We start from the raw sequence: 27,306 nt of genomic DNA on the forward strand, positions 1-27,306 counted from the left end.
CATGTGTTTTCTGTTTCTTCTCAAACCATGCTCCACTGTACCATTCCATATTCTAACACATTAAACACTCAGAGTGAGCAACTGAACTAGCAAAAATGGTACACATTCAGCACATGTTTGAAAAGATTTCATCCTTTCCAAATTGATAGATGGCACAGATCAGATTTCAAATGATTGAAGAAAAATTTCTAAATATCAACAGTAAAGTAGACAATTTTATTTTACTTTGTCCCTCCTAAAAGTGCATTTCAAAAATCTTCTTCCAGGAATATTTAGAAGCACTTTGGGTCTCTGAAAGGCAAGAAGGAGTGCAACTTCTCAGAGCCTTGGCAGTCCACCTGTCTCTGAGCAGCCTTCTTTCTCAGCCTGAGGCCTCTCTCCCACGCAAACCTCTATCCTAAAATAAACAAAGCACTCAGCCACTAGGAGCACTTCAGCTGAAACGTTTGTGAAACAAGTACATTCTTCAGGACTCAGGGTAGATGAATTTTTCATGAGTTAAGATCTATGCAGAAAAGTTTTCATGAAAACCTAGTATTTTTTAAGGAAGTGTTCTACAGACTGAATTGTGTTCCAGCAAAATTCAAATGTTTAAACCTTAATCCCCAATGTGACTGTGGTGGAGATGGGGCCTTTGGAAGATATTTAGATTTCGATGAGGTTGTGAGGGTTGAACCTTCATGATGTGATTACTGCCTTTCTAAGGAGAGCCAGAGAGTTTGTGTTTTCTCTCTTTCCCCGCCATGTGAACATACAGGGGAAGGCAACCACCTACAAGCCAGGGAGAGGAATCTCTCCAGAAACCAACCACACTGGTACCCTGATCTCAGACTTCCAGCCTCCAGAAGAGTGGGAAAACAAACGTCTGTTGTTTAAGCCATCCAGGCTGTGGTATTTTGTTATGGCAGCTAGAGTTAAAGAACACAAAGAACAGTAGCAACAGGTTGTAACGACTTTGTTTCATCTTAACATATAAAAATTCTAATTGGATGCATGACCTTATGAAAATATGTTAGGAGATGAATGGTTCAGATGTTCTGCAAGTATTCCTTTATCCAATAGGCTATGTATCAAATGCCCATTCAATAAATATCTAATTAGCAAATATTGAAATCCAGGATGGGTGTTGGGTAGAAAGACGCACAAACGGACAAAGCTCCCAACTTCAAGTTGAGTGGAGCATGATAGCGGTATGTCACTTACCCAGAGAACACAAGATGTGACAAGAGAAGAGCAGATTGAGTTTCCTAAAAAAAAAATAGTAGTAGAATGTGACTAACTTCAGATTGTGGAGAAGAATTTTATTTTTAATGTGGTATATATTTGGGGAATGACAGTCCTTTTTTAAGGTGAAAGAAAGTATATAAGGTATGAATTCAATGGTGCTAGCCAATTCTTTATAATGCTCCATATTTTCAAAAATAACAGAATGATTATTTTGTAATTCATTCTTTCTTGGACATTATTTTACCAGCTTAACTGCAAGAAATGTCACGGAGTCTTTAAGCTGTTGTAAACATGTCTCAACTTTGTTTTTGTTTTTGTTTTGTTTTGTTTTTTTGGTTTTACCAAATACAAGATGAAATAGTGTTATCACTCACTTCATAAAATATATCAGTCCATATTCCCTACAGAATAATTCAAAGGATGTCCAAAGCACTTAATTAGTGTAGAATGTAACTTCCTCCAAAATACCAGATAAATGACAGAAAGTTTTACATTAAAAAGCCATATTCCTTGAATACTGTGAACTGCCACTAACAATATAATGTAATGGTTAAGACTCTCTGGTTCAGCAACTTAGCTACAAACCTTCAATTAGCCTTTCTGTGCATCATGTTGCTCTTCTAGAAAATGATAATAATCATTTGTTCTTAAGGGAGTTGTGAGGTTAAATTATGCAAAGTGTTTAAAATAGAATCAGTAGGTATGCAATGAATGTTCACTACTGGATTATTTAAGAAGCTTTTTCTGATTTGAATGCCATTTCTTTTTCTTATCTAATTGCTCTGGCTAGGACTTCCAGTACCATATTGAATAGAAGGGGCAAAAGTGGATCCCAGATAGTTGAGGAAAAGCTTTCACCTTTTCACCATTGACTATAATGTTAGCTGTGAGCTTGTCATAGGTGGCCTTTATTATGTTGACATACATTTCTTTATACCTAATTTGTTCACATTTTTATGATAAGTGAAATAAGCTAGACAGAAAAAGTCAAATACTATATGCTATCTCTTATGTGTGGAATCTAAAAAAAGAAAAGTCAAATTCATAGAAATAGAGTAGAAGGGTAGTTGCCAGGGGTGGGGAATATGAGAAATGGGGAGATGTTGATCAAAGGTACAAACTTTCAGTTATAGGTTGAATAAGTTTGAAAGATCTAATATATAACATTAGGACTATAGTTAATAATACTAGATTGTACACTTGAAATTTGATAAGATAGTAGATCTTAAGAATTCCCACCAAAACAAACAAACAAAAAGTATACCAAATCATCACATTATACACTTTAAATATATTACAATTTTATTTTTCAATTATACCTAAATAAATCCATAAAAGAGCCTTTTTCTCTATTCTATGATACAAATATTTTTAAATATAATTGAGATGATATGTATGAAAGTACAAATCCTAATACTCCACATAGAGACATTAGACTGTATTAGAGAAAATTAATATTGGAGAACATTAATATGCTAATGATATCCATGATAATTTTACCCTATCAGTTATCTACAGCATTCACTCATTTATTCATTCATTCATTTAAAAATGAGAGTATACTTTATGTTTTCTGCCAGGTTCTGGACTTGGTTTGAAGATTAAAAAAAAATGGACCTTCATGTTAAAGAAGCTCATGGAATAAAGCATAAGTATCTTGACTTATTTACTGAGGTACTACTGTAAGTGTTAAATATCATGTACGGGGGTTTCCTTCTCTTGAACATAATGTAGCATTCTCATTTCTGTCTTATTCAGCACAAATTTTCATTTGCTGATATGTAACTGAGGGCTGAGTTTCTGAAGGAAATTTGGTTATACAAGGAACTTTGTAAGAGAATGGGAGGAGTTGGGCAAAGAAGAGAGTAGAATTATTAAGTAATTTGTCAAACTGATGCTGTTTTGTTTTACAAATATACATAATAAAATCATGTTTTGTATGACATTCTCAACATGATGAAATTGAAAAAAAAAAGTTATATAAAAAGTAGCATGCTCTGCTCTCAAACAGCAAACAAGAAACCCTTTCATCAATATCTGTGTTCCAGAAATTTCAATTTTGTCTTAATAAAGGTGAGAGGATATCTGGCCAAAATGCTAACTGACAGCCTCTTGAGCTTGCCTTGAACTTTGAGCAAGCTTGATTGTTGGTGGTGGTGGACTACATATTGATAAAAAGATAAAGGTGAATGGTTAGACATGTCAAGAACCACTTTACTACAATTTGAAATATAGGAGTTTAGAATAGGATCTAGAAGTTTAATAGAATAGGACAATCTGGGGCACCTGGGTGGCTCAGTCGGTTAAGTGTCTGCCTTCGGCTCAGGTCATGATCTCAGGGTCCTGTGATCGAAATCCACATCAGGCTCCCTGCTCAGCGGGGAGCCTGCTTCTCCCTCTCCTCCCTGCTCCTGCTCTCTCTTGCTATCTCTGTCTCTCTCTCTCTCTCAAATAAATAAGTAAAATATTTTTTTAAAAAAAGAATATGACAATCTACTGAAGATTAGTCAGCTCTCCTACTTTGTCTTTTCCTACACATGGTGGGTTTGTTTTTTTTTTACTTTAAAAATTTTCATTTATGAGGGTTTTGGGGCCTGAAATCTTCTTTCTGAATTCTTTTTTTTTAATTAACATGTATTATTTGTTTCAGGGGTAGAGGTCTGTGATTCATCAGATCAGTCTTACACACACAGATGGTTCTATTAGCACATATAAGCCTATACTCCAAATCATGACATTTTCTCCTTCCTTGACCCGATTCCACGCAGCGGTGGGGCGGCTTCTTATCCTGGAACATGTCCTAATAGGCTCCTGGACTCCCATAAGAGCACATAAGCCATACTCTATGGCTTACTGGAGTACTAAAAGAAAGGCATTTACCATTCATCTAAAATAAAGAATTTTTGCACTTTAGATTTGTATCCAGTAATAGAACCTCAAATTCTCTGACAGTTTAGGGATACTGAATTTTCAGCTCTAAGAAATTATGCTAATGGAGATTTTTTAAAGAATGATCAGCTCACCCAGTCTCTAGATATATAAAATGTTATCCCTGGACCATGTCTGCACACCCAGAGACAGATGCTTGTAGAATTAGTCGCCTTACTCATTCAGAGGTTACTGTTATGCTGTGTGCCCACACATTTTCTCATGATATAAATTTCTTCAGTCACCCCAGTTGCTTAATTATCAGCTTTAACACCTCCTACTATTGGAAAGGAGGAAAGAAAAGATGGAGAAAAATTTATGTTTTGATAGGAACTAAAAATCTTATGAATCACAGCAAAAAAAAGATAAGATGTAAAATAAATCTCAATGAAAAAAGTAACAAGTCAAAACATTTTTTTGTTTTGCAAATCTCTTTTCACTTAGAAGTGCTGAGAAAATGTGAACTGACAGTAAGTAAATAAACAGTTGATTGTGGCTGCATTAGATAAAGATTTTCAGAGCAAAGATAACATCACTGAAATGTGTTTATTCATTCTAGATGGTAAACTGCTGTTCCTTCAGTGCCAGTCTGCTTTGGCAAGAATGCCTCCATCTGAAACCTTTTGTTTCCTGATCATTCTGGGATGTTCAAAACGTGTGCCAGGTAACTAATGAGGAATTGAAAAATAAATACATACAATGGAGGCCAAGTAAGGAAAAATCGAAGCGCCATAAGTTGGACAGTACATTTTTCTTATATAGATTTAACCACATATTAAAACTGAAAAGGATTCCATGAGGTTCTTAATTTGGAAAATTGTATTTCTGCTCTGGAGAGCCATCTTTCACATTTGTAATAATAGGGCATTTTCCCTGCCTACTTCAGAAAAGCCACCGAATGTGGCAGATGCTTACAAACTATGGACCAGGGCGGTGTCATTACGGTTTCCCTTGAATTAACATGTGGAAAAAGCACTACTGCTTTTTTTTGCCACTATGAAATAATGTTCGCACTCTTGTTCTGTTTATAATTTTATTCATTATATCTGAATTTATATTTATATTATAATTTATTATATTTAATATAATTTATACTTTAATTTATATTTACATTAAATACATTAAACATAATGTATTTACATTTTAAAAATTTATAATTTATATATTAAATTATGTATAATTTAATTAAAATTAATTTAATATAAGTTAAATATAAAAATTTTTATTTTATATTAAATACATTAAATATAATGTAATGTTTAAGGAGTGAAAGATAAGCTATGGTATTGGTTAAGTAAGAAAATAGAAGTTTAGCTCATATAAATGTCTTTAGTGATTTTTAAAAGTCCACTGTATCTCAAAAAGTTTTCTATGCTAACCACAGAGGAGAATATGCTCTTGCTTATAGAAAATATACTGATTAATCTGCTAAAGTGTCTTATAAACATCCATCTTTTATTTATGGAGATTTTACTATGGATTTTACACGTCTCTGTTTTCTCTTATATTCGAGTGGGGGTTCAGACTTGACTCTCACTCACACATGATGCTAGATTTCATTCAAAATTGCCCATTGCCAAATACCAGGCTGTTATGAAAAATTTAGAAAAGTAGGGTTAGCTGCCAGTACACACTGATAAGCTTTTCAGAGTGTTTCCCTGGAAGATGCTTGGTTCAAACTAATATGTTACTTCACCACTATCCTAAATGCTATATTTCATTTTTAAAATCAAGACAAAAACTTGGGATGCCTGGGTGGCTTAGTGGGTTAAGCGTCTGCCTTTGGCTCAGGTCGTGATCCCAGGGTCCCGGGATTGAGCCCCGCATCGGGCTCCCAGCTCAGTGGGGGAGGCTGCTTCTCCCTCTCCCTCTGTTTCTCCCCCTGCTTGTGCTTTCTCTCTCTCTTTCTCTCAAATAAATAAATAAAATATTTTTAATTAAAAATAAATAAATAAAATCAAAACAAAAACTTAAAATAACTTTCCTTATTGTAGTACATTACACATAAACCATTTCTTAAAACCTCCAGAAAACATAGCTTCCTAACTGAATAAACTAAATATATGAATTATTATTATTAAAATTCAGAGGAAAACCTAGTTATCTGCAACCGATTAAGAGCAGGTACATCACATATGGTAAATATTAGGAAATGTCCAGGAAAACACTTCCCTCTGGTAGCTTAAATATAAAATACAATTATTTTATTTTTAATTCAATACTTATTCAAAAAACAATGCATTATTGTTTACTGGATTTCTTCTGCGATTCAATTTGTTAACATTATGCACTTAATTGCTGAGTTTTATTTCTTACTGGATAATTCTCAGACCAAAGTCATTTCATGTCTTTCTTACAAGCTTTCTAATGTCTATGAGATATATAAAGTCAGTGCAAATATTTCTAAAGAGTTTTATATACTCAGGTAACTAAATTACAGCAGTAACAACTAAAGTAATAGGTCATCATCTGCATGACCCTTGAAATGGGACCTCTCAATTGACTCCAAGACTCAATTGACTCTCAGTTGCATGCCCCTTGCAATCCACTGTTGCTCTTTTGGTTTTGTAGCACTCAGTCTTATTTTTTTTTCTCCAGGATACACATCAACTGTCAGGATCTCTGTCTGTTGAGTTTTCCCACAGTAATCTCTGTACCAGACAATTCCCAGCCCAGTCAGTCCCTGTGATGTTTTAGTAAAGGTCCTTTTCATCTCTTCATTTATTTATTTTTTTTTTTTGCAGTCTCAATTCTTTGTCACCCCACAACTACCACTAAAGGCCACGTAATGTTGAGATGAAAGGTCCGGTATACATTAATAAGTATAGATAAATCGTTTGAGAACAGACTCACCCAACAGCTCTCACCTCTATTGAGATCTTCTCTTTGGGACACCTGGGTGGCTCAGTTGGTTAAGCATCTGCCTTTGGATCAGGTCATGATCCCAGGGTCTTGGGATCGAGCCACATGTCGGGTTCCCTGCTCAGTAGGGAGCCTGCATCTCCCTCTGCCTCTCCCCGCTGCTTGTGCTTTCTCTCTCTCTCCCCCTCTGTCTCTCCCTGAGAAATAATCTTTTAAAAAAAATTTAAAAATAAACACCTTGATTTTTGTAAGTATCAGTTCACCCTTACAATAGTAATAAAAAGTAAGCATAGGTGGGGTGCCTGGGTGGCTCTGTCAGTTAAGCGGCTGACTCTTGATTTTGGCTCAGGTCATGATCTCAGGGTTGTGAGATCAAGCCCCGCATCTGACTCCACGCTTAGTGCTGAGTCTGCTTGAGATTCTCCCTCTCCCTCTCCCTCTGCCTTTCCCCCCACTCCCTCTCTCTTTCTCTCTCCCTCTCTCAAAATAAATAAATAAAATCTTTAAAAAAAAGTAAGCATAGGTAACAGTCTCAACAAATATGTAATATGAGTCATAAGAAAAGAGAAACATCAACTGCCAGGCATTTGGACACATTTTATTAATCCTCACCACAACCATAAAAGGCTTAAATTATTTCATCCTACTTTACACAGAGATTCAAATTCATATAAATATCAGGACCAAGGATGAAAGCTATAAGCTCAAACACCAAATGAGAGGTATTTTCCTGCAGAGAATGTCCAGGGGACTTCCTGACACCACGAAAGTGAGAACATGGAGAGTGTTGGCGTGGGAAGGGGACAATCATTTCTTCTCTCCGCATGCCCCTGCCATTTAAAGAGCACCTCCTTTGTGCTGGATTCTTTATGAATGACTCATCTCCTCCTCCTCTAACAATGCACTGAAGTAAGTACCACTCCCCTGGTGATATTTTTTCCTCTTTAGCCTGACTCAGCTTACCTTTCTTCTCGGGGTAAATGAAATAAAACCAGATGAAGTAAAATTAAATTGTGTGATATTGATAAATAGCGTAAGTTCTGCTTGCTAAAAGGTATATGAAAAATAAGGGAAAAGATTTGGGCAAGTCATGAATCATGTGTTCTAGACAGGGGTGGGTTGGTGAGTAAAACCAATGGATGATGTGTAGGACTGACATTTCAACTTGCTATTTTAAAAAGAGAGATTATCTTACATTTCTCGATATACATTTCACACTGACCTGTTCCAAAGAAGAACTTCCAGGCAGAATTATACTTTTCTGAACAGGTCTAGACACCTCATTGTAGACAGAAGTGGCTTGGCTGTCCTCTTTGCGGGGTTCGGGTCTCTTTCTGGAACTCACTGGCTCTTCAGAATCCAGAATCTCCTTGAAGCTCTCATCTATTTACCCCAAGAAAATCACATGAAATTTGACTTGCTTTTTGTCACTTTAACATTGGCTTAAGACCCAGTCATCTCACTACATTTTTTCTTATCGGGGATACAGCTTGGTTTTCCATAATCTACAGTTTAGCAAGTTATTCTCTGTTTAATGTACTGGGAAATTGCTAAAGCCCAGAACAAGTTTTATGATTAAAAAACAAGCCCAATGCCAACAACTTTTGTTCCTCCTGTCATGTTCCCAAAGTTGAGTCAAGTACAGGCTCTGCCTTGAAAGCCTTTTTCCCATTTACCAAATACCTCCTGAAGTGTAGATATTCCGCTTTTCTGTGTGTTAATATTACATGTTGTTTACCTCAACGTCTTACCAACTTGCTCACCGTTTTGCTGAAACCAACTTGGGAGATGAATATGTTTAGGAGAAGCCAGAGCGCTTGGATTCATTTTTCAAGTTAGGATCCCTGAGAACAGTTCCTGAGCTTTGCAAACAGAGGGACTTTATTTGGGCTGCCTTGTTAATTTGCATAGAAATGCCTGCATTTATATAAATGGTATGTGTGTACTTTCTTTCTCTCTCTATCTTCTGAAAACAGTATCATCTACAAAATGCATTTATTCATCTAGCTAGATGCACACTGTAAATATACAATAATCCTCTCTCTTCCAGGCTTGGGAAAAAATGCTGGAAGATAAAATGTGGAATTTTCCATGCCTCCAAAGTTAGAATTTTAACAAAAACCTAAACACTTTTAACCAAAGGAAGAGAGCTTGGTGTCCAGCAGGACATGAGGTAGGATACTGGGAAAGAGCCCTGGGCTTCAGTGTCCAGAGGATTGGTTCCTTTGTTCACTGGTTCACCGTATTACCTTGCACAAGTTTTTAAACTTTCTAAGTCTCAAATATATCCTCTTGTACAACATAGCTGACCATATAGTACTGACAAATAATACCTGGCTATTCATTCTGTAAGTTCCATAAGACTTTTGAAAGCTCACAAATTATTTTGAAAATCTATCAGATGCCACCTGTAAATGTGTACATGGATGGTTTCCAGGATCCAAGCTGCAAAGACTTGTCAGAATGGAAGGGACATAGTAGGTATAAAAGGACATTTTTCAATGCCTAGCACACACACACACACACAAATATTCAATATATATTTGCTGACTCACATATTAGACTAAAAATATAGAAATCTCACTAATTTAAACATAGCCATTTTTGATGCTTAATTTTATGTGTCTGCATGGCTAGGGTACGGTGCCCAGTTATTTGTTCAAACACCAGTCTAGATGTTGCCAGTGAAGTAATTTTTTTAGATGTGATTAACATTTACATTGGTAGATTTTGAGCAAAGCAGATCCCCCTTCATGATGTGAGTGGGCCTCATCCAGTCATTTAAAAACCTTAAGAGTAGAGATTAGGGTTTCCTCAAAAAGAAGGAATTCTCAAGACTGCAACATTGTCTCTTTCTTGAATCTCCAGCCTGCTGCCCTGAGGAATTATGACTCAAGATTTCAACTCCTGCCTGAATTTTACATCAACTCTTACCTGAATCTCCACCCTACCAGTGTGTCCTAAGGATTTCAGACTTGCCAGCCCCCGTAAATCTCTTTCTCTTTCTATTGGTTCTATTGAAATCTGTTTCTCTGGGGAATCCTGATTAATTCTTCATTCAAGTGAGGATCTTTCAAAATGAGGGATCAAGCTGGCCTGAAAATGAGTCTGTTTGGTTTATAAAGACAAAAAGAAATAAAAAGTTACACAAACTGATAGTAAAAAAGCTAAGGGGAAATGTATCTAGGCGGGAATAAAATTTTTAGGGGATGCTACTCTGTAAATGGGGATTAAAAAGGCGGCCTAACCTTCAGGATTGTTAGGAGGTTTAAGTAAGTTAATACTTACCGTATTTAGGGCGCCTGGGTGGCTCAGTTGGTTAAGCGACTGCCTTCGGCTCAGGTCATGATCCTGGAGTTCCAGGATCTAGTCCCACATTGGGATCCCTGCTCAGCAGGGAGTCTGCTTCTCCCTCTGACCCTCCCCCCTCTCATGCTCTCTCTCTCTCATTCTCTCTCTCAAATAAATAAATAAAATCTTTAAAAAAAAATACTTACTGTATTTAGAATTGAACAGTGGTTAGGACAATGCCAGGTACCTGGTCAGCACTCAGCAAATGTTTAGTTGGTATTAATTTTTTCATCATTATCAATTATCTTCATTATTCCCTGTGTGTGTGTGCTTATGATGTCTGCTCATGTATTAATGAATAATTTAATCCCCATAACTACTCCATTGTGGGAGGGATCATATGTCCATTTGGTAGAAATGGCAAAAAAATGTTAAGAAATTGGCCCAAGGTGACACAGTTACCAAATGGTGAAGACTAAGCATAAATTTATTAGAAAAATAACTAAAAATATAGAGGACTTAACCACGAGTCCCATCTCCTCACAAGTATTTTAAAGAATTATTTAAATTAGAAAGAGGGCACCTGGGTGGCTCAGTTGGTTTGGCAACTGCCTTCGGCTCAGGTCATGATCCTGGAGTCCTGGGATGGAGTCCCGCATCGGGCTCCCTGCTCAGCGGGGAGTCTGCTTCTCCCTCTGACCCTCCCCCCTCTCATGTGCTCTCTCTCTCTCTCTCTCTCATTCTCGCTTTCTCAAATAAATAAATAAAATCTTTAAAATAAAATAAAATAAAAAATAAATTAGAAAGAGACAATGATCATTTGAGAAGAACTAAGCACATACTGAGAAAAAAAAAATACTTAATGAATTTAAATACAAGTGGATACAACAATTTACACTTAATGCTTTGGTGAAATCTCCAGTGTGGTTCTGGCATGAATTTGTATGTGTTAACCTAAGAATTTAGATTTTAGTTTTTAAGGGATTATCTTTAAATTCCTATATTAATACACATGAGAATTACTTACTTAAAGAGCCTAACATTCACAAGTATGAATTCCCATACTAAGATTAAAAACAATATACTGCTTGTTTTCTATCACCCAAAGCGTTTATCTAAAAGCTAAAATACACTCTTTAAAAAGAGTGGCATATAGCACCATAGTAGAGAATCCAAATATGTCATATCTCCTTGTAAGATCCTGCAATAGCAAGTAAATCATTTCACTATTTAGGGTTATAAATTCTATGTAATTCTAGAAAACTGAGCCATAGTTACCTTTCCCCCCAGCTTTAGCTATATTTAAGTATTTGCAACCATCAAAGACACACATAGGTCATCAGTGAGGGGTTATGTTTAGAAAACACAGATCAGGATTTGCAGGAAAATGTCTTAATGAATTTACAACCGATGTTAATACAAAAGATTGAAAATAATCAGTCTCTTACCTTGGGCTTCTCTTTGTCCATGCTTGTCAAACAGCCTCATTAATCGATCACAGAGAATTCTATTATCAACTTGTAGGGGTGCTAAAAGAACATATTTATGATAACTTTCTCATCAGTTAATTTATAAATATGCAAATTGAATTACAAAAAGAAATTATTAATCATTGTGGCTCTTTAGTTATTTTGTAGGTCATAGACACAAATTCTATTCAATATGCTGCCTTCCTCTGAAATAAAAAAAAACCTTTTATAAATCAATGATAACGGAACAATGACTTTTAAATGTATATTGCAGGGTATTCATAATAGGATACTTCTTCTCCAATAAAAATAATCTAAAATTCAGTGGATTATGACATGCACTACACAAAAATCATTTTAGAACAAGCCATTACGGTTTGTCAAATCATACAACAGAATATATAAAGCAAAATGAATGAGTGTTTTCCACTACCTACTGTCTGCATATGCTATTTTTTACTGCATATATGTAAGAAACAACAAACTTAAGTGGCATTAGGTGGTCATAAATTCTTTTATATATGATATTGCAATATAATAGCCAATACAAGTGCTACTTAGTTCTTTTATGAATTTAAAGTAACAGGGTTATGTAATTAAAAAACAGAAACCAGCCAACCAACCAAACATATAAAAAAAACAAAACAAAACACATGATCAAAAAAACACGGTTCTGGAAAAGGGTTTAAAGAGTCATCTAGGTAGGTCTGCCACTGGATAGAACCAAACATAAATGATGCAAATTTGGATGACCACCCCTGTCTTGGAATAGACATACATACATCAAAATGTTCCCCTTCTTCTAGGAGGCAAGTGGATGAACTAAACTGTGGTTGTACCCTTACAGAGGTAGTTTTGATAAAGCCCACATATTTCTACTACTTCTCACTTTGTACCCCATGGGTGAGCCAACTCAGGATGGTAGTCAGTTCTGCAACTCACATCTGAAACTCCAACATCAAGTGTTCTAGAAGAGCCTTAATGGGTTTTCACTGTCCACGTGAGAAGTTCCTGAAAATTCGAGGTCTCCCATTTCCATCCATCCCTATGATCTTTTGAACATCAGTATTGGAAAGAAATTCACTGTAGCCTGTGCTCATGGACTTGGGATGAGTAGTCAGGAAAGCCTAGGCTGCCGGAGCCAGATAGAATGTCTGAAAGTGTAACATAAAAAGGTCTTTGAAGTCAGCTTCTGCTCACTGAACGCTGCAGATGATTTTCTCAAGTATCAGTTGACCTTCAAATGTTCTTTTCCTGCCAAGAGCCCGCACAAACCTCCCACCACTCCAACATTTGGGGGAAAGGGAGAAGGGGCCATCCCCAGAAGACATTTTGCAGGTTGTACATTAGGGAAGCATGAACTTGTATTCCGGCATTACCTGGAACTTGATAACTCTTAGGGAGAACAGCAACAAAACGTATAATGCTGATATATGGCTCATAAAAGAATCTTATCTAGAAATTAACAGTGAGCAATAGCAGATGCATAGATGGGGAAATCTCTGCAGACGTAATAAAAGCCTCACTATAAGGACTAGGTAATCCTGACAGACCAATGAGGATCACAGAAAAGAATAAATGAACCTACATCTTGCATGTCAAGCGAACAGATAGGCAAAACGTAAATGGCATTAATACAGAGACACCATCTTTAGAGAGAGGCAAACCTACGTCCCAATCCCAGCTCTGCCACTTAACTAGCTCTGTAATCTTGGGGCAACTTCTTAGAGTCTTTGAGCTTTAATTTCCTGCGCCCCCAAATGGGATGGAAGTGAGGGTTAAGAAGATAACACACATAAAGCATGTTGCTTCATGCCTAGAACATAGTAGGGACCCAGCCAAGGGCAGCCACCGCCATTTCCTTGTTTGTTTGTTGTTAACTACTTAGTAATTGTATGAAGTACAGAATTTTTCAATAGTTTAGGTTCTGTCATTCTGAACTAGTGTTTTCGTTTTCATTATGAAGTAATGAATTATAGACAGCTTCTGACTTGTCGTATGAGAGGAACCTGAACAAAAGTTTCTAATTCCTTCCGTAGGCAGACCTGGTGAGAAACACCCTCTGTGTTGTCCCAGTAGAACCCTGGAGGGTCAAATGGGTTACATAAGACAGGAACTGAAGGCAAGAGAATGTCCCCTTCAAACTTAAATTCAACAATTTGAATCAATCTGCTTACTTTCCCCTTCGGAAATTTTCCTCAAAGGGAAAGGTGGGGAAAGCCAACAGGAAAAAGGCAACACCTAATGGAAAAGAGAACAGATAGTGCCAAAGATAGAGATCAGATTTCCACTCCATGCTTGCCAAATCTCTCTGATCTTAAGAAAACTACCAAATCTTTCTCAGCTTGTTTCTTCATTATAAAAATAGAAATAATGACAGCTACTTTGGACGGTTTTGCATGGGCTGGCCAGAGCTGCTATGTCCAGCGTAAGACACCCCTTGAGCACTCAGGAAGTAATAATAACTCCTGTGTACAGAAGGCTCGCCATGTTTGGGATATTATGCTTAGCACTTTCCATTCATTTCTTCATTTTTACATTCACTCAACAAAGATTTCTCAAGCCAACTCGTGCTCTATGCCAACTGTTGTGCTATGCCTTAAAGAATTCATCAGTGAACAAGGTAAGCAGAATCTCATCCCTCTTTGTGTTCAGGAGATGGTCTAATAGGGGAGAAGCACATTTCACAGGTAACCTCACTAATAAATAGTTTAGTGATCATTGCGATGTGTTTGATAAAGAAGGTAGACAGGGAAACATCACTTTGATTAGTCAGGGGAGTGGATAATTGACATGTAAGCTGAATCTTCAGGAAGAGAGTACAATGGCCAGTAAGGAGGCTGTCCCAGCACCTGTGAGCATTCAGTGTCCAGAAGGAGCTCCATGCATATAAGGTACAAAAGGAAGTCCAGTGTGGCCAGAGCACAGTGAGCAAGTGCAGGGGACCTGAGATGAAGAAGGAGAGTAGAGTGGTCTTTACCCTGAAAGCAACAGGCAATAGTAAGAGAGCTTCGATGGGGGATGAGCAAGATGCTATGTGGACAATAGATTAAAGCAAAGGAAAAGTGGGTGTGGACAAAAGTAATCTGACAATTCCAGGCAGGAGCTGGTGTTCACTTGAGACTGAGAAGGAAGAGAATTAAAGTCTGGTAATCAGGGAGAACACATTTAGCATGTCAAATCCATGGGCCTCAACACTCCATTATTATGTATTAATTTGTTATTATTAAATGCAACAGGTGATGGTTAACTTGATGTGTCAACTTGGCTAGGCTGGGGTATCTAGTTGTTTGGTCAAACATCAGTCTAGATGCTGCTGTGATGGTCTTTTTCAGATGTGATTGACATTTACATTAGTACACTTTGAGTAAAGCAAATTACTCTACATGGAATGTGGGTGGGCCTCGTCCAATCAGTTGAAGGTGTGAGAAAAAAATGCAGGTTTCCCAAAGAAGTGATTCTCCTCAACACTGCACTATAGAAATTATGCTTCCACTTCCAATCTGCTGCCCTGCCAAATTCAGTCTCAAGACTGCATATCAGTGCTTGCCTGAATTTCACATCAAATTTTACCTGAATCTCCACCCTACCAGCCTTAGCCTTATAGATAGACTTGCTAGTCCCCACAATCACATGAACCAGTTTCTTAAATCTCCCTCTTTCTATCTGTCTGTCTCTCTCTGCATATACATATATTGTATATGTATCATGTACATGTATGTTATACATGTATTATGTGATATGTAGAGACAGAAAGAGAGCCTATTTATTGGTTCTGGGTTCTGGTTCTTTGGAGAACCCTGACTGATCCACAAACTAATATTACTTACATCAAATCATATCCAAATTGTAAGATAATAAAATGTTGTGCAGCTATTTAGTAGATGCCTTGTAGCAACACTCAGATCTATTTTCTATATTAAGTAAAATGTATTGACCAAGAACCAAGAACCAATTGTCCACTGTTTTTACAATCTTTGCTAGATAAAAAATTAACATAATATTATCCTTCCAGTATCTACTGTTAAAAAAAATGAAATAAAATAAAATAAAATGGTAAGGTTGCCTGGGTGACTCAGTTAAGCATCCGACTCTTGATTTCAGCTCAGGTCATGATCTCAGGGTCGTGAGATCGAGCCCCGAGTCAGGCTCCAGGCTCAGCGTGGAGTCTGCTTAAGACTCTTTCTTTCCCTCTCCCTCTGCCCCCCCCCACTCACCCCCTCTCTCTCTCCCAAATAAATAAATCTTTAAAAAATAAATAAATAAAATAAAATAAAATGGTGGTGGTGATGGTGGGTTATCGACACTGAAAAAGAGTAATAAATTCTGTTTAACATTGAACGTTATCTAACTGATATCCCTTTATATTTAACCTCCAAGAAGCACAAAGTAAGAGTAAGCGATTAATTATAGTTATAATACTGTCCTCGATTTCTCGTACATTTACTTCTTTCTATAGGCATTCTCAAATCCCTCTTTCATCTATATTTGAACTTTGCTTTGACCATATGCATTTACATTTCTATTATAAGCTGTCTCCAGCTATTTTGGAAGCAAGTAGAGGACAAATTATAAACAGCTTTGCCACATCTACTGTGAGAATGGAGACCATTCTCAGCGATCAGACTGTCAACATTCTGAAAGTGTCAACATCACTCTGAAGGGACACTGTTAGGGTGAAGGGCCCCAGAGGAACCCTGAAAAGAGACTCCAAGCACATCAATGTAGAACTCAGTCTCCTTGGAAAGAAATAGAAGAGGCTCTGAGCTGACAAGTGATAGGAAACAGCAAAGAACTGGCTACTGTCCACACTGTCTGTAGTCATGTACAGAACATGGTCAAGGGTGTGACACTGGGCTTCCGTTACAAGATGAGGTCTGTGAAAGCTTACTTCACCACCAACGTTGTCATTCAGGAGAATGGTTCTCTTGAAATCTGAAATTTCTTGGGTGAAAAATGCATCCCCAGGGTTTGGATGAGACCAGGTGTTGCTTGTTCAGTAACTGAAGAAAGATGAGTTAATTTTTGAAGGAAATGACACTGAACTGGGATCACACTCAGCTGCTTTGATTCAGTAAGCCACCACAGTTAAAAACAAGGATGACAGAAAATTTGGAGATGGTATCTATGCTTCTGAAAAAGGACCAGTCTGGCAGGCTGATGAATAAGATCTAAGTTGCCCAGCTACAGAAACAGAAAGATGCTGGATGATTTTTCAGACTTATTTGTGGTATTTTAAAGATGCAATAAAAGCTGTATTGATTTGAGAAAAAAATTATAAACAAATAAAAAACAAATAAATATGAGAACAAAGCTGAACTAAGGTGAAGATAGATAGGGCAAACACACAAAATGCTGTGCGTTGCACCTTTGCTCAGGTGGCCCCTCCCAGGCCTGTTATGTCCCTGCATGGTCTTCAGCTCTGTGCCACAGAGGATGTGGAAGGCGATCTTGTGTTCATTAGCACTGTCTATTTCCCTAGATGAAATAGGCTTGAATACCCGGCAAAAAGAAAAAGAAATGATTACTAACTGCAGGCTTAAAACTTGATATAAAGACAGCTGCCTGCTCTGAAACACAGGACCCAAAGTGAACCCCAGGCATTGGGCGATCACTGCTGACTAGGGAAGAGTGGCCCACAATATTTTGGGTCACTTGCCTGTCCATGTTTACAGCCATTCCTCATCATATATCATTGAGCATCTTATTAAGCCAACTTTAGTCCTTACATTACAAAAACTCCATCAAACACAACTATATATTGTGATCTCCAAGGATTTAAAACAGATTTCAAGAAGAATCCAATTGATACTCCTCTCCAGAATGCATTGGGATTATTTTTCATCCCCCAAGTGTGTTGGGCAAATAAAAGGTTGAGATTTTTCCAGTTTTCAATTCACCTTGATTTGAGTTACTGGTAAAAACTGCCCTGAGAGTAAGTTCTTGCCTTATCTTGTACATACGTATTTTGATGATATCTATGGATTCTGTGTCATCTAAAAAGAGATGTAGTTATTGAAAACTGTCTTTTAAAATAATTTTTGCACCGTGCTTGAGCCCCCCTATCTGTGAGGATTTACCCCATCTTTCCCTAAAAAGTTCAGATTCAGTGACTGGTGCCCAGTGTGAAATGTCATCTTCTGAATTGTTATTTTACAACTGCAACAGACTCAAGGTTATAGAAGAAGAAATCATCAGACCACTGCACCTTTGTGGTTCAGAACCCAGGCAGAGGTGCCCAGCCTCCGATGAAAGGAATCAGTAGTCACCATGCACAGAATCTTCTTACGCTAGATGAATTTTGCAATTCATCAAAGAATGCTCATTTTAATCTCAAAGAGCAGAGATGGCATTTGTGAAGTGACGATGCTCCTCATACGCATAACACGGGCCTTATAATGACACCAAACCGCTTCCGGCGGCAGTGTCAAATGAAAGCAAATTCCTGCTTCTTCTCTCTGACCAGCTGGCTGTCCTTGATCAAAAATTACCTTCGCTGCCCATCATGTTGTTAGTGGTTAAAACTTACCATTTAAATTGTAAGCTGCAAAATCTAAACGGAACTGCATGTGTGATCTTTGTCACCTCATTTTCATGAATGGAAAAGAATATTCTGACACAAAAATTACATACTTAATTCTAGCTCACCCTCTCTGCTGACCTCCATCCCACACTGCCTTGGGTTGATTTCCTCATCCATCAGTGGGTCAAAGTAATTTCTGCTGTATTCATTTCCTGTGGAAAGTACATGAAGTAAGGGTCAGTGATTATTAGAAGCACATGAACCAAAATGTTAATTTTGAAATCGACACCAGCACAGAAGGGCCATTTTAGCTACTTTATAAGCTTAATTTTTGTACAAGTCCTTCCAGGCCTCCCTTTTTTGTAATTATCATCTTGCAAAAGGTCAGAAAAGGTAATTCAAGAAACGAGTTCATGCTATCTTTCGGTTGCTAAAAAATTAATGAGAATATGATCAAATGTAGACTTTAGAATAACAATAAAAAAATGTAAGCAAAATTATGTTTAGGATATACTCAAAGAAACGGACACTGTTGGATTATAATGATGTTTAGGGTTCACTGATCATTCTGTTTACCCACTTGTATATCCATTCCCCAAGTCTACCGTGTTGTTGTTTCCAGAATTCTGTCATCGATTTTGTAGTGTCTTAATTATGAGAAACTGTAGCAAAATTTCCATGTCGACAGTTGAATAAAAAGAAAGAGAGAGAAAGTGAAAAGAAAGAGAGAGAAAGAAGAGAGGGAAGGAGGGAAGGAAGGATGAGAGGAAGGAAGGGAGGGAGGGAGGAAGGGAGGGAGGGAGGGAGGAAGGAAGGGAGGGAGGGAGGGAGGGAGGGAGGGACGGAGGGAAGGTAAAGGAGGGCAGGAGATAAAGAGAGAAAAAGAAAAGAAAGTAAGAGATCTTTTTTGCTCTGTCAACTTAAGTTACATGAAGGGAAGGTACAAATGATCTAGTCAGAAATTTTGTTCAATACACATCAACAATCTCAACAAACAATCCCAAAATCCTCACTTTATATTTCTCACTTACTTTTGTCCTTGTCTCGATAATCAAACTGTAGCATCGAATAAGACTTTGTAATAGAGAAAAGGGTCTGTTATCAATTTTCCAAATCTAGTTTCATACTTCCTGCAGACTGAAATGTATATGTCTGTTGCTAGCAATTTGCATTCAGTAAAATATAACCTACACTGACTATAATTCAAGTTGCCTCAAACACTGCGAAAGAAATAAAGCATCGTCGACCGAAAACAACAGTAAGGTTGCAAGTATTTTCACAAGAAAGGGTTAACAAATACCAGGTATACGGTGATCCTCCATTGTATATTTGATTTAGGATCAAAAATAATCCAAACAGCAGCTCGTTTTCCAAGACTAAATGGAATTTTGATATGAACCGAGGTTTAATTTATATTTCTGGACTGGCACATTTTCACTGTCAGTCTCTGTTCTATCAACGTAGTAAGTGCAAGAACTGAAAATCTGCTTTTCCTTGAGGTCTCAATAAAGAAAAAAATAAATGAGTTTCATTTTTGTTACTTTATCTGTCAACAACTACTAGGCTGGTATGAATCTTGGCAGTCTGTAATCAAAGTCTTATGCACTGCAATAACACAGTCATTCTACCTCATTCATGTAATTGTTTTTGGTTTTTTTTCCCCTCTACCACAAAGCACTGTGGTACCCGAAGCACACTCTTCCATATGCTAGCAAAATAATTCGCCTCTATTAAAGCAAAAGTGACAGTGTGTTTCTATTTTTTTAATAAAGATTTTTATTTATTTGAGAGAGAGAGAATGAGAGATAGAGAGCACGAGAGGGAAGAGGGTCAGAGGGAGAAGCAGACTCCCTGCTGAGCAGGGAGCCCGATGTGGGACTCGATCCCGGGACTCCAGGATCATGACCGGAGCCGGAGGCAGTCGCTTAACCAACTGAGCCACCCAGGCGCCCAATAGTGTATTTCTAATTATTATCACGTACCCACAGGAGTCTACCGTGGGGACCCAGATCCTGCAATCACCCCCATTCCAGTACAAGACTCGATTCTTTGTCTACCGAAACGACTTTGTAAATAATACCAACTTAATCAAGACCTTGAAGAAAGAAACGGAGCGCAGTCGTTTTTAACCAAAAGTCTGGAGTTTATCTGGTCTGTAAGTTCTCAAACCCTCTTCATCCCCGCTCTCAGTTCAAAAAGGAGGGTCCCGCCCAGGGGCGCAAGAAGGAAGCCTGTGCGCAGGAGGCCTCCAGACCCCCAAGTCTCCCCTCGGGGGCCGGGTGCTTCTGCACGCAACTAGGACATGGGCCCCTCGAAGGTCTACGCATGGTTTTTCAACATCTAGGCAAACCGCGCCTCCCACATTCAGGCTGGGTTGAGGCGCACATGGAAATTATAAATGCCACTCCTGGAGTGATTTCTGTTGTGCTTCGCGTTCTGGGATACGGCAAATAGCATTTTACAGGTAAAGGCTTATGAGGAATCTTTACAAAGAGGCAATCCACGGATTCCCTTTAAGCATCCCCGAATTCTACATTATATCATATCATTATCATATATTATATATTATTTTCATATATATTGTATAATTCATATATTTTATATAATTCATTTATTTTTACAATTTATACATTTTCCACTATATTTCACATTATGTTGTGCATTGTTTTACATATACAATATTACACTTGTTTATTGTCTGCCTGCCCCCTACAAAAAAAATTTAAAACTAAAACAAAAATTTTTTTTAAACTAACCTAAAAGTGCTCCATGAGGACAATGACATCATCTCTTTGTTCACTGCAACACCCTCAGTGGCTAGAAGCGTGCCTGGCACGCAGAGGTACTCATAAATCTGAATTCATTTGTTAAATAAACCTCTCTTGGGAACCTACGTCAATACCCAAATTCTTCCCTTGTCCAGATGTTCTATCTTGATTAAATGAGCAACTTTGTTTCCACCCTTTATTCATCTCTTCCTTTCTATTCCCCATCTCCTCTATGTTTTCCTTCAAGACCCCCTTCCCTTTGCTTTTGTAACCGAGTGCTTTCTAGGAACCAAACATTGTGTCTGGATTTTAAAAACAAACAAACAAAACCCTGGGGCCCTGTCTTCAGAGCACAGTGAGCTCCGAGAACAAGGAAGAGAGACATGGACAGTCTGGTAAGATTTCATATTGTGGTAAAGGATGGAGATCTGTTTGGGCACAGAGCAGGAGCATCCAGCCCATACTGGGGACTTCAGAGAAGTCTCTCTGGAGAAAGTGCTATCTGAAGTAAATTTTTGAAACTTCCTCACAAGTCCCAGAATTGAGTTCAACTCATGTTTTTTTGTTTTCTAAGGTTTTATTTATTTATTTGAGAGAGAAACAGAGGACCAAAGGGGACGGAGAAGGACTAGCAGACTGTGTCCTGAGTTCGGAGCCAGAGGTGGGGCTCAATCTCACAACCCTGAGATCATGATCTGAGCCAAAATCAAGAGTCAGATGCTTAGCTGACTGAGGCACCCAGGGGCCCTTAACTCATGTTTTTGTTCAAATTATTATTAAGTTGTTTTACAGTGTCACTTTATGCTGTATGATGTTTCATATCTATTCATTCGACCAATATTTAGTGAGTGCCTATTATATAAATACGTCAGTAAAATAAAACACTCAAAATTCCTTCCCTTCACAGAGCTTACATTCTGGGAATGGAAAAGCAAATGAGTATATGGGCGCTGGGTGGCTCAGTCGGTTAAGCGTCTGCCTTTGGCTCAGGTCATGATCTCAGGGTCCTGGGATCGAGTCCCCCTGTGGGGCTCCCTGCTCAGCGGGGAGCCTGCTTCTCCCTCTGCCTCTGCCACTTCCCCTGCTTGTGCTTGTTCTCTATCAAATATATAAATCAAATCTTTAAAAAAAAAAGCAAATGAAAATGTATACTTTACAGTTTTTTGATAGTGACTAGTGACATAGGAAAAAATCAGAGCCGGATAAGGATGATTATGCCCCCCGCAAGGAGGAGTAGGGGACACATCACTTGCATAGGCCTTTATTTCAAAGTAAGAATGAAAACTCGGGATTAAATCACTATACTCTCAAGACTCTGGAGATAGGGAATCCATAATGTTTATAGTAATTATAATTACTTATAATTTATATGTAATTTATAATTATATGTAATTTATTTATAAGTAATTATAATACTTATAATCTATTATTTGTAACTTATTACAATTTTGCCAATTTCTTGCTATAACATAAATCAGCCTATGAGTCAGATAAGAACCTACTCTTAAATATCAAAACAATTCCTCCTTTTCATTGGTATATCTTGCCTTGATAAATCAATAACCTAAATACAGTAAGCAGAGTTTAAGACAATGAAATACATGGAGCTTATTATAAATTTGGAAACAGCAGACTTCATCTTAACATTAGCTCCTCTGCTCGTATTTCATTGGATAGTGTCATGATTTAATAGAGAAGGGTGGTTTCAGAATAAGGTGTCTATTACCAGAAGGTAGGTTACCAATAGGATAAATTTCTGAAAGTGCCCTGATCATTCCGAATATGCTTTTGGATATATCTACAGTCATCTCTCAGGAAAATTAATAGACCCACTGAGAAATTCAAAGTAGGGCGTTTAGCAATGTACATACAACAGATTTTAATTTGGCTGATATTTAACTGTTTGTTATAGTCAGATGAATAACCTGAGAATTGCATTTGCAAATATATATACATTAAAGTATGGCTCTCCACTGAAGCAACTGGGTGCAATACATAAATTAATAAATCAATACACTGGTCTTGTCTGCACTCTAGATAGTCTATTTTTGTTTTCAACCTCCTAGAATTAGCTGTTCGATGTTTAGAATCAGCCTCAGCTAATGCTTTGCTCGTGCTGCTTTTTACTGATCTGGGGGAGGAAAGCACATGTACTCGCCTCTGCCCTTCCACACGTATCAGGTTCATTTAACTCAGAACAGCACAGAATGTAATCAGGGCTTTTACTTAAATTACACCGTACGTGAACTTTGGTCAGGAAATCCTCCAGTGTGCACCCATGCAGTTCCTTGGGGGCTGTAAGAGCGAGAATGAAATTGCCCACCAGAGGAAGGTTAGTGTGAATCATGGAAGTGTCTTGGCTCAACGAGGCAATCACTTCCTTTCAGATCAGCTAGTTTAGTTCCAGAGGAAGAAAATCTGAATGCGTCTGTCTGTTCCTTGGGAGGTTTTTATGGACTCCATTCTTGTTCTTTTCCTGTGAATCTACCTGCTTCCGCTCAGCCTTTTATCACCAATCATCATGTTTTCTGTAATATACTGTAAGTTAAATAAGTTAAATTAACACAAAACTTGCATGTAAACTAACTAACTAAACAATTTACATTCTATGAGTCTAGCTATGCACTAACATTTTACAAACTAGAATGTTCCCCTGAACGGTATTCCTCTTAAAGGCATGAAGCCTCCATAACTATAATTAAATACGAGTCCCATGAACTTTATGAATGAATTTGAGAAAACTTCCTATTTTCCCCTCTTTGAAAATCCAATATGAAGAACTCAGGTTTAAATGTCCATAAGGCTAGATGTATGAAACATAAACGTGGAAATCAGGGGCTGTACTAGAATATAGCAAGAGGAGACTATGTCAGACTCAAACATGTTCTACCATACTAAATCAATCCAAATACTATTTCATAAAGTTGATTTACAAACATACTTTAAATTAAAGGCAACCAAAGACACGAGAATACTTCTTACTATGATAAGGAATAGTTATCTTAAACCGAAGTCTTCATTATACTAAATACCTAAATAGAACAAAAAGAAAACCTAATGACAAAAACCCAAAGTATGACTCAACTGTTCACTATCAATATTATTATTCAACATTCTCCTAGAAATCTTGGCCAAAAATGGGGGGGGGGGGAGAATGAGCTAAAATTATTGAAAATAATTATATTTTGTATAATTATTATTTGAAGATAATATGCTTCCCTACCATGAAAACATGAGATTTAACCAAAAAACTTTTAGAACAAAGAAGAAATTATTGGCATAATTGCTTGAAAATAACCAGATAATCATTAAGAATCATTAACTTTTGGGGGCACCTGGGTGGTTCAGTAGGTTAGGTATCTGCCTTCGGCTCAGGTCATGATCTTGGGGTCCTGGGATAGAGCCCCATGTCCGGCTCCCGGCTCAACAGAGGGTCTGCTTCTCCCTCTGCCCCTCCCCCCTGTTTGTGCTTTCTCTCTAATAAATACATAAATCTTAAAAAAAATCATTACCTTTTCTAAATACAAACAGTAGCCACTTAGAAGATAATGAGTATAGAAAACCCACACCCGGAAGAATGAAGGGGAGTAAGTCAGAGGGGGAGACGAACCATGAGAGACGATGGACTCTGGAAAACAAACTGAGGGTTCTAGAGGGGAGGGGGGTGGGGGGATGGGTTAGCCTGGTGAATAGTATTAAAGAGGGCACATTCTGCGTGGAGCACTGGGTGTTAGGCACAAACAATGAATCATGGAACACTACATCAAGAACTAATGATGTAATGTATGGTGATTAACATTACAATAAAAAAATTATTTAAAAAAAAAGAAAACCCACACCCATAAAAAAGCTCCAGACAGCTCTCAAAAATTAATTTATTTATATTGGACTTTTCATAGGAATCCATAGGTGGTCTTCCAGAATATTCATCTTATTCAGAAATCCAAACTAAAAGACATGGATGTTTTTAACAACAGGGTTAAAAACAGCAAACGGACACCAGTTCCTTTTTCTTCTTTATAGAAAGGCTAACCTATGACAATTGCTTGGTTGTGGACACTATATCCCAGAGCTGGTGCCCTGCTGGACAACTTAGCTTTCTCCACTGCTTATTCTCACTTCCTTTCCAAATCTTGTGGGTATCTGAGATATCAATGATTTGAAAATCTAAATAGGGTAACAGTTGAAGTTTGCTAACAAGTACTAATTAATTGAGCCATATTCTTTCTTCCCCTAAGGCCCTCCCTCGTGGTAAATTACAGGCATTTTAACTTTCAAACCACTGGAGTGTTGTTGAGTGTATAACTGCTGCAACGCTTTATCCCCCGCACCCCAAGGCACTGAGGCATCATGGGTTCCCCTGGACCTCAAATCCTCAGAGTTAAAGTATGTCCCTAAGGAGCTAACTTCTAAACAGGAAGATCTTTCCATTACTTAAGTAATGGTAATAATTCAAAGGTTAGGTATAAATATATTATTTTTTTACACATGTTTAAAAATCCTTCCAAAAATATCAAAGTAGGTTTCCTTTTTTTTCTAGTTTGAAGCCTAGCAATCTTATTCTACCTGGAAATCAATCAACATATGTCGTGTATAATATCGCCTGTCAAATTAGGAAGTACCTAAAATTAGACATCAGTCACGCTCTAATCTTTTTGATTGTGCCTTCATTCATTTAACAACACATCTTCCTCCTGGATCTGAGATTACTTGTATAAATGCACTGTATTTAAGTCTTCATTCTGGTAGTAATGTTTTCATAACACTACAACACACTTTAATATGGAAGCAATCAATATCATGGATTATTAGATTTCATTTAAACAATCTTAATTAATAATCCTTTCTCTAAAAAATCTGGTAATTTATAGACATCTATGCTTATCTCATAAAGCAATGGTTCAAGACTTCCCTTGGGTTTTTTTATAAGGTTTTTGGTCAATTAATCTGATGAAGACTAAGGAAAATCATATTTTCTGTAAAATTATTTTTAATAGAAAACAAAAATGATCTGAAGGAAACTCTAAATGGAATTATTTGGAGATTAAGGACTGGTTTATACTAAAAGCATAAAATACAAGGTCATGAAAAACTTTTCAAGTAAAATTGTTCTTAAAATGGAAATGCAACTATTGAACTCTGGTCAACATGATGACTGGCAAAGCTTGAAATTTATATGATGTTTCATTGATAAAGTGTAACTTCTTATTCTGGTAGAAAAATACGTCTTTCAAAATTTCACCAGGGGCACCTGGGTGGCTCAGTTGGTCAAGCATCCGACTCTTGATTTTGGCTCAGGTCTTGATCTCAAAGTAGTGAGATCAAGCCCCGTGTCGGGCTCCAGGCTCAGTGCAGAGTCTGCTTGAGATTCTCTCTCTCTCTCCCTCTCCTCCTCATACTCTTTCTCTCTCTCTCTCCCTCACTCAAAATAAATAAATAAATCTTTAAAAAAATTTAAAAATAAAATTTCACCAAATATTTCAGGAGATGTAGGTAAACAATTCAGTAACATGTCCAACTGCTAGCACACTGCATTGTTAATGTATCAGGAAACATTGTTCTCTCAGTTCTTTTACTATGTAGCTGTTTACAGTAGGAAAATAATTGGACTTGTGTAATATCAGCTTATGTACTATCCAGTCTAGCATTTTTATGATTCTAAGATTCTTATCCATACTTTTCACCATCATATAGATTCCTGTGCTCACATTTTTATTTTAAAGCTATATGAATTTCACTGGCATATCAATAAATCCAGTGAACTGGAGTAACAAGGCAATATCTTCCAATGTTAAAATCATTCTTAAAAAATTCTTATTCCAACCAACTACGTATGACAGATTTTATAAAATATTATTTTACAAACAAAGTCATCCACTGGGATTTTGCTAACATCAACTTGAAGAGAATATAGAAAATAATTGTGCTTAATGGCTGGGAAAGTGTTACCCATGGTTTCAATTTTAACATGAACAAGTAGGAAAAGACAACATAAATAAACATTCTGCTGATTTCCTGAGCGAATCTGTCTGATTAACTGGAAATAGGCAGTTCCTTCTGAGAAGACAATAAATTAAACTTTTCTTATTCTATTGAAATTCTTGAAACTCAAACATCTGATTAAAACACTCTTTCCCCAACTGGACAAACATTGTTCTAGAACTCTGTTACTCCATTAAAAAAAAAAAAAAAAAAACTACAGGAAAGTAATCTTAAGTTGATTTGTGTTGATTTGTAT

The 27,306-nt window shown here is 37.3% G+C and overlaps 1 protein-coding gene and 1 pseudogene across 1 annotated transcript in view; one reads left to right on the forward strand and one right to left on the reverse strand.

Moving 5' to 3' along the window:
- LOC112838136 (uncharacterized) overlaps positions 1-27,306 on the reverse strand; it is a gene marked incomplete at its 5' end in the record, with an annotated part of 234,215 nt that overhangs the window by 198,915 nt on the left and 7,994 nt on the right. The window contains 3 exons of the mRNA XM_073877665.1: positions 8,240-8,400; positions 11,757-11,837; positions 18,426-18,512. Coding sequence (XP_073733766.1) covers positions 8,240-8,400; positions 11,757-11,837; positions 18,426-18,512 — 329 coding nt within the window. The remainder of the gene's footprint in view (positions 1-8,239; positions 8,401-11,756; positions 11,838-18,425; positions 18,513-27,306) is intronic.
- LOC141370128 (large ribosomal subunit protein uL6-like) lies at positions 16,379-16,945 on the forward strand (annotated as a pseudogene).

The sequence above is a fragment of the Callorhinus ursinus genome, unplaced genomic scaffold (genome assembly GCF_003265705.2).
Source record: "Callorhinus ursinus isolate GAN/ISIS: 27379988/994484 unplaced genomic scaffold, GSC_fseal_2.0 scaffold26, whole genome shotgun sequence".
Classification (NCBI taxonomy): Eukaryota; Metazoa; Chordata; class Mammalia; order Carnivora; family Otariidae; genus Callorhinus; species Callorhinus ursinus.